Source organism: Varroa jacobsoni, unplaced genomic scaffold, assembly GCF_002532875.2.
Source record: "Varroa jacobsoni isolate VJ856 unplaced genomic scaffold, vjacob_1.0 scaffold_239, whole genome shotgun sequence".
Lineage (NCBI taxonomy): Eukaryota > Metazoa > Arthropoda > Arachnida > Mesostigmata > Varroidae > Varroa > Varroa jacobsoni.
This window is the reverse complement of record NW_019213141.1, coordinates 1-14999: the sequence shown is the minus strand read 5'-3', so window position 1 is coordinate 14999 and position 14999 is coordinate 1. Positions and strand designations below refer to the sequence as shown.

General features: G+C 42.5%; 2 protein-coding genes across 3 annotated transcripts; one reads left to right on the top strand and one right to left on the bottom strand.

Annotated features, from left to right (window-relative positions):
* The first annotated feature begins 1678 nt into the window (after positions 1 to 1678).
* LOC111273954 (uncharacterized) lies at positions 1679 to 3781 on the top strand. Of its 2 annotated transcripts, none has more exons than XM_022855983.2 (5): positions 1679 to 1854; positions 2199 to 2420; positions 2826 to 2953; positions 3220 to 3315; positions 3463 to 3781. In XM_022855983.2, exons 1-5 carry the CDS (start codon positions 1803 to 1805, stop codon positions 3607 to 3609), a joined length of 645 nt encoding a protein of 214 aa, XP_022711718.1. In that variant the 5' UTR covers positions 1679 to 1802; the 3' UTR covers positions 3610 to 3781. The 2 variants fall into 2 exon arrangements, with proteins under 2 accessions (XP_022711718.1, XP_022711719.1); XM_022855984.2 differs by having other exon boundaries at positions 1680 to 1854; positions 2826 to 2941.
* A 993-nt stretch (positions 3782 to 4774) lies between these two features.
* LOC111273952 (uncharacterized) lies at positions 4775 to 6745 on the bottom strand. The gene is made up of 2 exons (XM_022855982.2): positions 6635 to 6745; positions 4775 to 6110 (listed from the first exon to the last, which is right to left on the bottom strand). The coding sequence occupies exons 1-2, from the start codon at positions 6641 to 6643 to the stop codon at positions 5067 to 5069; spliced, it is 1053 nt and encodes a 350-aa protein (XP_022711717.1). The 5' UTR covers positions 6644 to 6745; the 3' UTR covers positions 4775 to 5066.
* Between the last annotated feature and the right edge of the window lie 8254 nt (positions 6746 to 14999).

Below are 14999 nucleotides of genomic sequence, written 5' to 3'. Positions count from 1 at the left end.
CCACACCCGAGGCTCTATTATGACGTTTTTCGCCCGCGCTTTTCTTGTATGGTTCCGTCTCCATATGGGTCGATCGTTCGCCATACCTGTGGCTTGGTTCGCTGCCGCAGCTGCCGGTGGCGCTGTTTTGACTGATCAATAATATCGGCTTTTTCGTCCGTTATATCCATGTGAGCCGCGCCGGTTATGCCGTTAAGGCAATCAGCCGCTGAGAACATCGACTGACGAAGGCGTCACAGCACTTAGAATTCATGAGTTGCCCGTTGGTGCTACCTGGATGAGTTCAAAAGAAACTATAAAATTGGTATTCGTATGTGCACACGCTTCGGTGTGTAAGGCCCCGGAGCCGAAAAGCTATGAACCAATCCAGGATTCAAGCTAAAAGTAGCTCCGAGAAAAGCTATACTTTTTTCAAAGTACGATACAGAATATTTGCACAATCGAAATGATATAATCGTATCTCATAATTTGATTGATTTAGTAAAGAGGTGCAGAATGACCTTCCTACCGTATAATTTGGTATTAGTTTGTAGGAAAATTAAAAGTCAATTTGCTGAGATTCATCAGATTTATAGAAAAAAAAAAGATCACCTTTGCAGAACACTTTAAAGCTAGTTTCAATTTAACTCCTTACGATACTTTAAGCAACCTCACATATATAGAATTATCGATTTTGAATGTATATACCCTTCTCGAGGAGTGACACCTATGAGTACAAATAGACAGAGTACTTGGAAAATGCAAAATTCGCATTCTCGGATTTGACCGATCTAGTTTCGACGGGGTACACAAAGTTAATAAAGTAATAATAAAATAAAAAAAAGATCTTGCTGCACGTGTCGGAAATGTGTTAGACCTGCTTAAGAACTTCTTAATCCTTAAGCTTAATCCATACGATCCGAAAGTCAGTATTTTATCCCCAGCTACGACACACGGCACTACAACAATCCGACAGTGTGCTTGATTTCGTCTGTGCGAAAAATTTGACATCCGATTATATGTATCTAATGGCTTACGAATTGTGAGACTTGGTATACACTACTCTCACGAAATTAATCACGAAACGAGTCTACAGACTCGATTGCAGATCCTATGTCCGTAGTTGATTCTTAATCTTAACATTATAATGAAATATTTTTACAATTTGCAAAAGAGTTAATTAAAGTGAGGGAAAGTCGACCCGTTAAGTAGCTGGGAATATTTGCGTGATGAGAAATGTTGAAAGACTGTTTTCTTGTTTAACTAATGAGTTGAATTTGAAAAGTTGTTAGTGAAAAGTTCTACTTCATGTATCAAGCGACGCACTTACAGGTTAGGATATGCTTACGCCAGCAAAACATGATGCCGAGACAATAGTTAATCGACAGAACGTTTATCGGTTGATTAAAAGCTCTGCTGTTGTGCATATCTGGCGTGACTCGATATGGTAGTATATCGGTGCTATGTGTGGACGTCAATCAGCCGATCGTCTGTTTTTTCAGATTTGTCCCTTTGTGAATGTATGTACGTAGCATCTCACACACATGGACCGATGGAACAAATCTTTCCATTCTTTATCCGGCCGTCCGGCGGACACTTCCTTTCCCTTTCTGGGAGCGGACGCCAATGCGGATACACAGATTCGCTAGGATTGGGCTCATTTGTGCACCGGATTATCTTCTGTTCGTATAAAAGGCGCTCGGTGCACAGACCCCGAGCAGCCAGACGGCGTCGAACCTACTAAACGTGAGGAACAAGCCGCGAACGCGAGTGGCCCATTTAGCAGGTGATCTAAAAGTGAAACCTTATAGAAAATTGTTACAATGAAGATTCTACTCATCGGATTGATCTTTGTTGGGGCTGCCTACACTGCGCGTAAGTGTTTGCCTTTCTAATAATGTGACTTGGTGCTTCTCTAGTCTGCTCTTATATCGTCAATGTTTTACAAGCGTTATTGAAAGCTTTACTTTATTGCCACTTGCTATCCATTCATAACCTATATGTATGACAAGAAATTTACAAAAAATACATAAAAATGAGCAAACATTGTATGCATTTCGTTTTCGACCAACGTTTCTCGTGAAGTTGACTTATTGTTCTACCAATACACAAACTTTCCATAGCGAAAATTTACTGAACTTCAAGAAGTAGGCGGGACCTCCATTTAGAGTATTATCAAAATTAAGGGTGATTTATTTGTGTTGGCGGTTTTCCCTTAGAACTCCCGGTTGTGGCGGCGGTAATGAAAGATGCAACAGCAAACGAAGAAAAGAAAATGTTTCTCGCTAACTTAAGTGAGCCTCAAGTAATACAAAAGGACCAAATTACAAAGGCGGAACCTCAAGATCCAATGGAGCTGGCCGTGGAACCAACCGCTGAAGAGTCAGCACCTAAACCTGTCATCATCCAGAAAACTAATACTCCTCTAGACTCAGTTGACGGTAAAGCCATGACCAATTGTCTATAGATATTGACTTCAAACTAATAATGTAACTCGTTCAGGAACTAACAATGAAATTCGTTCAGGTCTAAAAAAATCTAGCCGTCCTTGATCTACTATATAGGAGATAGCTGCCTCCTTGGTCAACCGAACAACTCAGTTTCTTCGTACGTGCAATAAGCATCTCCATTGAGCCAGCCGTGATAAACCTTCATAATACGTCACTTGCATAATAAAGTGACTGCATTCGTGGAGTAGTGATGTCATAGTCTCATATATATATATATGAGATGTCATAAACATATATATGCATGAAAGGGAGAAAGAAGGGGGCTTGATAAGCTCGGATTGGCATGTGGGCCATTATATCATAATTATATGGCAAATTACATTTCTCATACATTAGTTCCAGCTAACGAGTATGCGGTAGCTGAGGATCCTGAAATCGAGAAACTAGCTGAGCTGCCGTTCGACATCGACAGTGTTCCCGAGACTAAAAACCCGGACGATCCCTGCAGAAGGGTGAAGACACAGGCACTTTTCACTGATGTTGCAGTGTTAAGCAAAATTTCATTGTCTGAATTAAATATCGACCTAACTGTCGATAAACCATCATGCTGATGAGCATTACTTACGAAAAGCCTATTTAGCCCGCTTAGGATTTCTGATATTTGATAATAGTTGTAATTTTTTTTAAAACAAGAATTTTTTTCTGAGATACCCTGAGATATCTGAGAAATACCCCACTAGGGGTATTTAGTGCACAATGCATATATATATTAATAGAATTTGTTTTGTAGATCCGAGACCTCACTACTCGCTGGCGTGAACTTGGCCGAGAGATTGCGCAGCGTACAGCTGAACTTGTACGAGTCAGGGGAGAGGAACGGCAAAAGGTAGACAAACTCCTCGGTTGACTCTCTCTTCGAATCGATATATATCTTATTATGATTATCTTGCCTTACGAATTAATCTTAATAATGCATGACTAGACTCAGCAGCTGTTGATTTGCTTGTATAGTTACAGTTCTTGTTTCTGATAGGTTCGTGACCAAATTAGAAGGATTCGTGAGGATATGAGCAAAACCAATACACTCATTCGAGAAAACACCCGGGAGTGTGCTCGTACACGGCGTCCTACACTTCGTCCCATCGCACCGGAGAAACATTTTCACACAAACACGTCATAGTCGTAGTCGTTTAACTGAAATCAACGTTTAAAGTGATGATTACACATTTGAAGTGTTCATCTCTGAGCTAAGACTTTGGCAGGCCCTATTTCAGAGGTTCTAGGCAACTTGGTACTAATATTCCGAGCAAATAATTAGCAATACGTATTTAATAAATATTTATAATTATACACTTAATGCCCAGTCATTTTAGACGCTGTACGGATAATTTTCGTTGTTATACATAAATACGAACACGCTAGAACAACTAAACTGTGTTACATGCAAAACGCATACTTCTACGATCTGTATATCTATCTATAAAGATAATAACCTAGCCAAAAAAGACATACCATTATAGATTTTTCTTATTTCTATATTATTAGCATTATAAATATAACGCACCTCGATTCTTATCGTGACAAGATCACAAGGCACAACCAGTAGCAGACGCGCTATTTTAAAAAAATACCTAAGTATTTAATAATAAGCGTTGTTCTTTAAACTTAGAAGTAAATATACGTATTGATATTTATTTTTGAAGACTGTCGATGATGTCTATTTTAGCCGACAATATGACATAATCAGTGGTCCCTACTTTGTGGCACGATAAGACTGATTTCGTGGTCAATTTCCGCTTGAAGGTTATACTCAAGCGGATAGGTGCTCTAGGTAAATCTGGCGATTCAGCCGTAGACACACTTCTTAAACAATGAGGCAGTATAATTGGACGTTTCCTTCGAACTAACAAATCAATAAGTAGGTTTATAGTGCAAGTAGGTACTAAACATCGTTGTGTTGTAGCAACAAAATTACGGAAAAAATAACAATCAGAATGCATTTTTAAAAACTTTGATAAATACATTGAAATGATCTAATTACCATTTAATACTACTGACTAAAAAAAATTAGTAATTTTATATCTATATAAAGTGTTCGCTAGTCGTTTAGTACCACTATTGCTATTATTTTTTTGCGAGGTAGCTTAATCTGAGCGTGTGTCAGGTGTACGAACACACGTATTCGTATATACTTACAGTATCAAACAAAATGAAAAAATGAATATTAAGGATTATACTGTATGAATCGGTTAATCCGATGTCGTCTTCCTGCTGTATCCAACTAATACGACTCTATATAAATCAATCCGTAACTATAATTAAATGAAGATAATCTTATAAAAAGGTCGTTTGTAAATATTCATGCGTTTATTATTTCTGAACTATTGTCTTAGCCAAAAGTAGTATATACATAAGTTGCACAGCAAAGCACCACCAGATACGGTTGAAGTGAATGGGCTATGTACAGGGATTACAAGAGGAAAAGGGATAGAAATTATGCAGCGCGCATCCATATAATTTTCAACTAAATTCGTTGCATCTGTGAGTCCAAACAGAGTTCTACCGATTTTCCAGACTTTGTGAGCAACAGGACGCCAGCGCCCTCGTCGTCGTCGTCGTCGTCATCAGTGCCATCATCTACTGCCATCCGCCGCCGCCGCCGCTGGCGTGTCCACCGGCTCCCTCCCAGGGACCTCCTCCGGCGCCCGCTTCTCCTCCGTGTCCACCGACCCCTTCCCAGGAACCACCGCCTCCACCGCCTCCGTGAGACTCCTGGACGTTGATCGAGAGTACTGCTACTCCCTTAGCATCACTATGACCGCCACCCCCGTGACCTCCATCGCCATGAGCCTCCTCGGTATGCACAGCCTGACCAATAGGGATCTTTTGTACAGAGTCGGCAACGGACACAACAGGGTCGGGATATGCGGCGTCGTGTCCCCCTTCGATAGCCTGAGCATGACCCCCACCAAATCCACCACCACCGACACCATGACCACCCTCAAAGCCGCTACCATGACCGCCACCATATCCTCCCCCTCTTCCATGACCACCTCCGTCTATTTCCTTGACAATAACGGCTTCTCCTCCGCCGACTCCGCCGTGACCCCCGCCGAAGCCACCACCGTTTTCATAGCTACCGCCGCCGTGACCCCCACCGAAGCCACCACCGTTTCCATAGCCACCGCCGCCGTTACCACCTCCAACCTCTTGAATTTGAACCGCTGTAGCTCCGGAACTTTCAGCCTTCGGAATCCCGTGAGGGAAAGTCACTTTCGGTCCAGGCAAATTAGCGGCGATCTTTATAGGTTCCACTAATGATATAGGATGCGTAGATGTAACGAGGCCTTGCTTATACTTGATCGGGATAGGGGTTTTGTCAATTTGAGCTGTGTATTTATGGCCACCAGCTCCTCCGCCGCCACCGTAGCCGCCTCCCCCGTGGCCAACATTTTCTTGTAACTGCACGATTTGCACGTCTCCGCCGCCTCCACCGCCGTGTCCATCACCAAAACCTCCGCCGATACCCCCGTGGCCCCCGTCAAAACCACCTCTTTCGTAGCCACCTCCGCCGCCATCTACTACCTTAACGATAATGGCCTCACCCCCGCCTCCTCCGTGAGCGCCGGCGAACACTCCTCGCCCCAACAGGGTTACCGCACCTACTACCACGACTAGCCACTGTAAGACCATACAAGGAAGCATAGAAAGGTTAAGGTACGTTTCGAATAGAAGATAAGCAAGCCACGATATAGGTTGTTAGAGTTACTGCCGCAAAATTCTACCTTTTGCGGCAGGAACCCTAAAGTTTTATTTGGACAAAAACTAAACAGCCTGTAACCCCGGCTTATCTTTGGCATATTAGTTTGATGTATTTCGACCTATGTTATTTTCGTGCACATTAATTCTCGACGATTGAGTTCCATTTCGCCAGCTGATTTTAGAATAGAGAGGATCACTTTGCAAAAAAATCCGGCCAGAGTTGTAAGGAGACTTCAACACTGTTTTACAGAAGAGGTTTACCGCGTGAATCGGCCACGAACTTCAATGCACCATTTCACATAAAAACATGCCCGCGTTTGCACAATATTATAAAGTCACAAAACTCAGAAGAGGTATGTCGGGTCGCCTTATTATGATTATTATTATTATTATCAATTATGAGAGAACCTTATCTTTACTTTTGTGTTATCACAAATACGGACCTTTGCCATTTCGGCGGGCTCGGGCAGTCACTTCGCTGCGACTTCGCTATAGCTTCTGCTGCTGCTCAAGTCCCGAAGGAGCCCAACACTATGAGATGGACTGGCCATTTTATATCTGTTCCTCTCTGGCGCTTTTGTTACCCCCCCCCCCCCCCATCCTTTCCTAGCCACTAGACCAGCAGGGGCCATTGACGGGGAGGCGTAAGGCGCTCCCTTGGCTTTCCCCATTGCACGACTATTACCACCGCCGCCGCTGCCCCGATCACTACACCAACCAATACGAGTAGCTGCAGCAACAGCGACGCCAGCCCCGGGGATCCAGCCATCAATATCTTTATCTGCTGGCCGGTTCATCGCGTCTGTCAGTCCTTTCCCCAGCAGCGTCCGCGGGCGCGAACAACATTTCGATTCTTTCCATATCGTAAACGCGGTGCGGCCGCTGGTCTTCGCAGCAACAATAATACCTGAACAGACACAAGGCAGGCCGGGCAACTATCATGAGAAGATAGAAGATAGCGAAGCAACAACGACGATGAGCGACGAAAGCAACGACGGCCACCGACATCGTGGGCTAAATGGAGCAGCAGCTATAGCATCGGCCACGTCTGTCGAGTCTTTCTCATTTGCCCGCTGTGGGCAAAAGGAAGACATTACCATTATTGTGCTTCAATACTGCCAGCCACCAGGCTTTCATACGTAGTGCATCAGATGCAGCAGCATATGACGATAACACGTCGACGTTAAGCACCCAACTATGCAGCAACAACGGCACCGATGCGTAACATCCAAATGTTGAACGGTCAACTAAGCAACAAATCTCTAATACTGGCTCTTCACTTACGTATTCCTATATAAACCATATGCGAAGTGTGCGAAAAATCATATGCATCACGAGTGGCTGCCGGCACGGGTGCGACGTGGACGTGCTATAATGTTCCACGCAGAATGACGTAAATATGTAAATCTATAGATAATTCGAAAGCTAATGACATTGATTGGCGACCAATATGGCTTTCGACTTTCAGAAACACCATCCACCACGTAATGAACTCTTCAGAAACACCATCTACCACACAGTGAACTTTCCACTGCGGCGACCATCTGTTGCATCCCCATATTTTGAGGTTGCCGCTTCTCGTATTCTATATATCGAAGCAGCATCTACCGCAGCGGTGTTAATCTTGAGATACCGATTCGTTAAGTTCATCAGGCTAATACCTTCAGGATACTTAAAACTCTAATATAAGGATTTGGTAAAAGCAGATGATACTATCCTACATATCTGGCAGAACCTTATTAGATGCTTGATTTATTACAGGCCGCCAGCACATTACACAGTAAGGACTTTCGGCCACAGGCAAGTACAGATATATTCCCTACGCGTTCGCCAAGTATCATACAACATGCTTGTCCAGCACGGTAGAATATATTAAACCGAGCTGAACAAATATGAGCAATAATTGTTCGAATGGTTTGCATAACTCTGCAGTGACTTTTTATACCAACTATAAATATCTTAGGACGGATGACTCATCACTTTCTACATGAGCTGTTTACGCTGGCTAACTAAAGTTCACACCTGTGAAGTTCGTTTACCTTCGGTCGTCCAACTTGGAGTTACGAATGAAGAGATACTGGATACAGGCGTACGGGAGAACAGTTGTTTAGAGGATTTAAATGATTCATCAGCCGTGCTCGAATCACAACGGAGATTATGTATACGTTAAGTCCAAATCCAATACGTTTTGTATCGTTCAGTGATGACATGATGTTTATATCAGCGGCAGTATTTTGATCTGTACATGGTCAGGTAACCAGAGTTATCACGGTTTACGTAATGCGGCTCGGTCGTTCGTTGATATTCGGCCGTTTCATGACGTCATATTGTTTATGTTTGTTGTTGTAATGGCCGGCGATAAAACACCGTGCAGACGGTCACCCGTTAATCAAATGCTTGTTCTTCTTCGGGTATAACATAGCTCTACGCTATTGAATGTCGATGTCAACTCAGCCGTTGTAGCCACTTAAACTACTCACCCCAGGGCTCCAGCGGCGGCTGCTATTATCTATTTTCGCAAATTTAGCCTATTTGTCGAACCATTTTAGGGCAAATCGAATAGAGAGCGAGGGCAAATGAGAAATAGAATGTGCTAACGCTATCTGTAATCATATAATCTATAAAATGTGTTTTGCACTTTACTATCGCATTATTTGATTCACCCTGAAAGTAGACCATAAGCCCGCTTTCCTCGTCTCCATTTTGCCCGGGGCCATTTTTATATTGTACAGGGTAATTTGGCAAAAATAGCTTAACAGTTCAAAAAAAAAAAGAAGATGCTTGATTGTTGGAGCGACTTCAGTTTACAGCTAGTAAAACAGTACGAGATAATGCAACTGATTGCAGCCTTGAGCTGATTTATTTAACGAAGACACTTCATCTATCGAGTAACTGCGATCCTGCAAGCGACGTCATAAAGGACCGTTACAGTGCGTCTTCATTTGTGTCAATAAATTACTTTAATTAGAGATGAGTAACCCGTGACGAATAAGTGGACCCCCGCGTTGCAGCGGGTAGCGCAAAAGTACTATCAACTGATATATACATTTTAGTTGAAAATCTGTACCTTTTACGTTTGGGGGGACGGGGAGTATTCGAAATTGTATATTAGTGAGTTTCATGAATGTCACCGAAGTTTGTAAACAAAGACTGTAGTAAAACTAGGGTTACAACTTGACATAAATACCTAATATAAATAAACAGATGAATAAAATCAATCAAAGCATCTACTGACTAATGTATAAAACATATATTCCGCTTTATGTTTACGTGAGACATATATTAAGAGAAGAATAAATTGTGGTACGAGGTATTTTTCAGATGCAGGTTTCACTTTTTACTTTGTTTACAGATAACTTTACGGTGTATCGTGTGCAATCCACGAAACCCGCAAAGTATCGGTATTAGTCTTGTGACGTATTAACTGAGAATATAAGAGGACTTTTACGCTTGATCGGTAAGCCAGTCTCCATTGTTACGTTCTTGGTAATATCATTCGAAGCTGAATATGGCACATGATGGAAGGGTAGCGTTAGCGTCTTTTCTCTTCTATGTGAATTAGCCATTGTGCTCGTGAAGTCCTCTATACGCTGACGCGGACCCACGGCGAGCGCAGAAGTTTGACATAGCTAGATAACGAAGCTATAATGATATGTGACGGAGAAAAGCGGCCACATGACGGCGACGGCTCTCCAAGCAGTCGGCGCATCGACCATAAAAATCAATTCTAGCGTTACTGCCGGGGCAGATCCTCCTTCCTCTAGCGAGAACCTCCCGAAAGTGAAAATCAAGAAAAAGTGGAAAAGCATATTTTGTTGAAAGCTTACGTGCGTCTAAGGCCTGTAGAGATCAGCCCAGTTTCTCCTGTCGCATAAGCAGTGAATAAAGTATCCAACAGATAAAATTAGACGGTGGAGGTGGATCGCTCGACGAAAACTCGCTTATTTTATCTAATTTTGACATAAACATTGTATTCTTCGAGGGAGCCTAACGATAGTTTGTTCCTACAGACTACAAAAACTTATCGAACAGGCAAAAAACCTTTTAAAGATTTGAACTAGGTCGATGCCCATTCACCAAAAGCTGTTCTGAACAGGTGATCTAGCCCGCGCTTATTCGAATCAATATTAACGAGGAGTTTTTAGTAATTTCCATCGGCGTTGACGCGCCGCATGAATTAGCTTCGATCATTAACCAAGACTGAAGTTTGCACGTGGCGATTATATAGTACGATCGTCCATATGGGAGGTGGAGGGAAAAGATACAGTAAATATAATACTATATAATGAATATAGTAGGCGCTATCAAAAATAGCTAATAGTAGAAGTAGGAATAATAATGCTAGTGGTGAAAATATAGTAAACTGGCCGTCACGTCTTTATGTTATTATTTGCGGTGGACTGCAATAAAGTACCTCAGCGACGTCAACTGCTGTCACCGCGGCGGCTCCGGAACCCACTATAGCAACGGTCGTATACAAGATCGCGACTTGTCGTCGTGCACTGTCATGCGTTGGCTATGGTATCATATAATACGAGAAACAGTCAAATATACAAACAGTGAGCATTTACAGGCACCGCTAGTGCAATTTATTGTCCTGCGACTCGTGATGAGGTAATAGTGTTGGTACTAGGCGTTGACCGTCGCGACAGCTACCGATTGGCAGCCATCGACTACCAAACGCTCAATGAAGTAAGTAGTTGGATGGTCTAGTATAGCTGGCACATAAAACTGCTATGCAGTCAGCTCAGCGCGAGCGACCAACACGGTGAGTACCAAAAACTGCGGCCACAATATATATATATATATATATATTGAAACGGTAACGAGTGGCTGGAAGACGGCCGCCTATCGTAGTTTTGAGACGTGCCATCACAGAGCGGCAGACCGCCGCTTACCACACCAAATGACGCCAAGAAAAACCAGCACCAGAGCTCGGGCAGCATTATAGACGCAGGCCAACAATCACGAAATGCCGCGAACGGCGACAGTAGTAGCAACAGTAATGGCCGTCGTGCTGGTGTCAGGAGCGTCATGAATGCGGCGCAGGTCTGCGATGCGCCGGGAGCTGCGGCCGTCTAACCGTTGAGTTGTGATACTGCTGTATTGTTGTTCACGCAGAATATTGCATAGGCACACGTAGGCATCGACGATACAACGGTGACCGGGGCAACGCTTTTAGCGACCACATAGGCCGAAGCCGTCCGACATTGAACACGCGCTGGTTACGGTAGCAGTAATGTAATAGATGCAGAAAGACTTTGGCCGCGACTGACTAAATACGGTTCGCTTTTTACGCCGAACGTCATATCTATGTTTGTATGTCTCTGAAAACGCGCAGACATACGTACATACAGGAATCAAGTCGAGGACCTTTCTAAGGTCGAAGAACACGCGGACGGTGGATGACTGGGCTGAGAAGCGATGACTGGGTGTCAGCCTTGAAACAACGAAGACACACCACGATGACAGTGAAGAAACAAAAACTACAACCCATAAATACGGCTACCGATGCTGGTACAGCTATTGCGGCACACATTATATGTACATATATATTTATAGCGTACATTGGACTGTTGATTCCTTCCGTTTATTAGGCGATGGACGTTGGCACACCCGGCGGTAGTGCAAGAGGCTCTAGACGCCCAGAGCGGCCCCTTCCAATCTTCGTCCTGCATTAGGTAGCTGTGGCAAATTGTATCTGCAGGAGATGTCGTTCCGCGTTTTGTACGAAACGATTAATGGTCAAAAGGTTTATGTATGGGTGAATGGATTTGTGGACACAGCACGGCATAAGCAATGATACAGAGACCATTTGCAACGACGAAAGGGTCACTATGTCACCTGCTTCAATCATACTCTGCACCGATAATAAGCTAAAAACAGCGCTTAGAAGGGCAAAGCATCAATAGTTATTGTTATTCCCGTCTGTATTAATTATCTCTTCGATGTTGTTTGCTGAAAAGTACTAATTGGTCTGTGTCGTTAACGATGTTTACCGTACCGTAAACTATGCGGATTTTTCTGTTATATCGTTAGCGAGCTTTATGTATGTGCGAGATATTCATTTAAACGCAGGCATCGTCTCCGTTGCAACAGATTAAAATACAATTTTCCTCATTAATTAACGTTGGCCTTCAAATATCCCATTTGGTCCTTGCACTCAATTATGGGGTACATCGCCATCATTATTCGACCATGTGTAGGCGCATGTTGAATAGCAATAAGGGAAATTTCCGATGGAAATAATGCGAGATGACCCGCGACGGCCCACTCCAATCTCTCGCCGCTGCCAATAAGAATCCGTTCGTGCGCAACACATAAAAAGTAGAGATATATGAAAAATGTATACGACGACCACGTACTACTGTTACATGTTGGATACATTGCAAAGGCAGCGACGTGTACTGAAATTGTGAAGGCCCTGGGGTGCTTGTGACGCATTACGCTGAGCAGATAGCTGGCATCAACCACGGTACTAAAAGTAGTGCGTAAATAATTCCACTATTACTACTAACCACTATTAGAACACGTGTTTATGCGTACACCGAAAAAGAGCTGGGACAGAAAACGCGTACAGTTTCACTAAAGAAAATAACCGCAACTGCTTGATTTAAGGTCGAGGTCGAAATCCCTGTGAGGGAGCTACCTATTTGGGTTAAGAAGAAGATAACCGATAGTGTCTGCCAAAGAAAGTACGACTGTTGAAGCAGAGACGAGACAGGACACGACTGAGCGGGTAAATCACCAAAGAGCACACAATGAACATTTGCGAGAAGAAATCGACCTGCTAAAGGCCGACGACAAAGATCCAACAAGGCGCTACGTGTGAGTCCACGCATTGCTTCCCTTCAGGGATCCCTTTTGAGTTTTTAGAACTGGCCTTACTTTTTACATACTAGAGTAGAATAGAATAACTGTTTGTCAGTCTTAGACGAGGCTTAATGTGTATGAATAGAGGTGAATTACATAACGAAGCGAAACTCGGGCCGTCTGATAAATTTATCGGGGAATAGATGAGTGATCAGTAGGTGTTATGCCATAATAACAAATACATCTAAACGTTATTATGTGCGCACTTTTTTTGCCCATAAATATTTTCTAACAGGTTTATATTTTACTTTATCGTAAAATTAGTTAATTTTCTCAAAAATGTATGCTTTCCTACGCCAGCGGTAGTAGTACCCAACTTTTATTCTTGAAGTACCTTATAGCTTCTAGTATGGAAGTATGCAAAACTGGCTTATGACGCGAGTTTTATTTCGATACCGACCTCAAGCATCACCGTCACTTCTATAAGCCCCATTGCTGAAGCAATATTAAATGACATTATTCTATAATCTATAAGAAAGATGTATTATGTGGTTCGTACGGGAAATGTACAAGCTTCGGGCCGATTTGGTTTGCACAGTCCTGTGACATAAATGATTCCATAAAAGCTTGATACTGCTACATCAAACACACTTTACCGACTTCGTAATAGAGATAGAGATTTACGCTTCTACGTTGGCCACTCTTTGGCCTAATGGGTCCAACTGTTTTTCACCTAATTGTAGTGGAAAGGGAGCATAATGCGTCTAGGCGAACTACGTACATGGCTAGCAACAGCGTCGCATAATGGAGAAAGGAGACAACAATACATTGCCTCAATATATTTTACGTTTAGCGGTTATGCCGTTAGAAGTTACCTTCGGACGGCAACATATCCCACCACGAGACGAAGCCTGTCTAGACCCGTATTTAAAATTTTTGTTTGCCGAAACTCAAACACATCACCCACTGTGCTGCCATAGGAACTAAGATATGCTAACGCAATAGAAAATGACAGATGTTTACTGGTACATTATTATAGTATAATGATGTGATGAATAGGAAAGGACTGCAGCGATACAGACGAAACGACACTAGTTAGAGATGAACGTATAAATTACTAGTAGACTTTTTCTTAATATGGTACATTTTTACTACCGTGATCGATTTGAAAGTAACATCCATTGGGGACGCAGTGCCAGTTCAAGCCACACCGGCGGCATATTCAGATATAAATAAACAGTAGCAGATCTACGGCAAGCGACCTTCTAGTTGGTGTGTCATCGATGACTGATAAACTGCACGTGGCATTACTTAGAAATTTTTTTTTTTCTTATAGAGATTTAAGAACATTGCCTGAAAATTGCACCGGTAATGGCCACAATTAGCATCTAATTATTCCCAATTCTATAGGCTCTATATCGAACGAATTTATTTGAAAAATTGTTATACATAAACATAGTTTTAATCAAAACTCCGAGATAAAAACTAACGAAAAGGGGCCAAATATTTGTTAGTTTGCTACGACTGACATTCTCTTCTATCTTTTTTTGAGAAACATACCCGACGAATGTCCTAGAATCACAACGTTACCAATTATCGATAAGAATAAATAAAGAAGCACACACATGTCGGAAGTATCTAACATTTTCTGAGCACGAGTGTTCAGTAATTATATAGTAAGTGATTTGTTACTTTTTATTTTTATGATGGATACAAGCTTCTGCTATAAGTCGAAATTTCAGTAAAAAATTAAGTTAATGCATCATTAAACTAGGTAAATACCATACCTACAGGGAAATACAGGACAATCGACAAAACCTGTCGTTAAGGTAACCGTCACGCACAATGTCTTGCTCTGCAAAACTAGATCAACAAACAATTGAATATTAATAACGAAAGGCAAAACGGTTGTTCCGTTGTGGCGATGACACCGAGTTGTGTAAACTTTATTCTACTTGGTCTGCTATTCTATTAGGCATCACCTTGACTTGTGAT

What these genes read in the sequence shown, in the direction of transcription:
- LOC111273954 (XM_022855983.2), top strand. Translation starts at nt 1,803, where the DNA reads ATGAAGATTCTACTCATCGGATTGATCTTTGTTGGGGCTGCCTACACT. An exon ending in TCCTCTAGACTCAGTTGACG is followed by an intron (nt 2,421 to 2,825) that starts GTAAAGCCATGA and finishes CTCATACATTAG; the next exon opens with TTCCAGCTAACGAGTATGCG. An exon ending in GCAGAAGGGTGAAGACACAG is followed by an intron (nt 2,954 to 3,219) that starts GCACTTTTCACT and finishes TTTGTTTTGTAG; the next exon opens with ATCCGAGACCTCACTACTCG.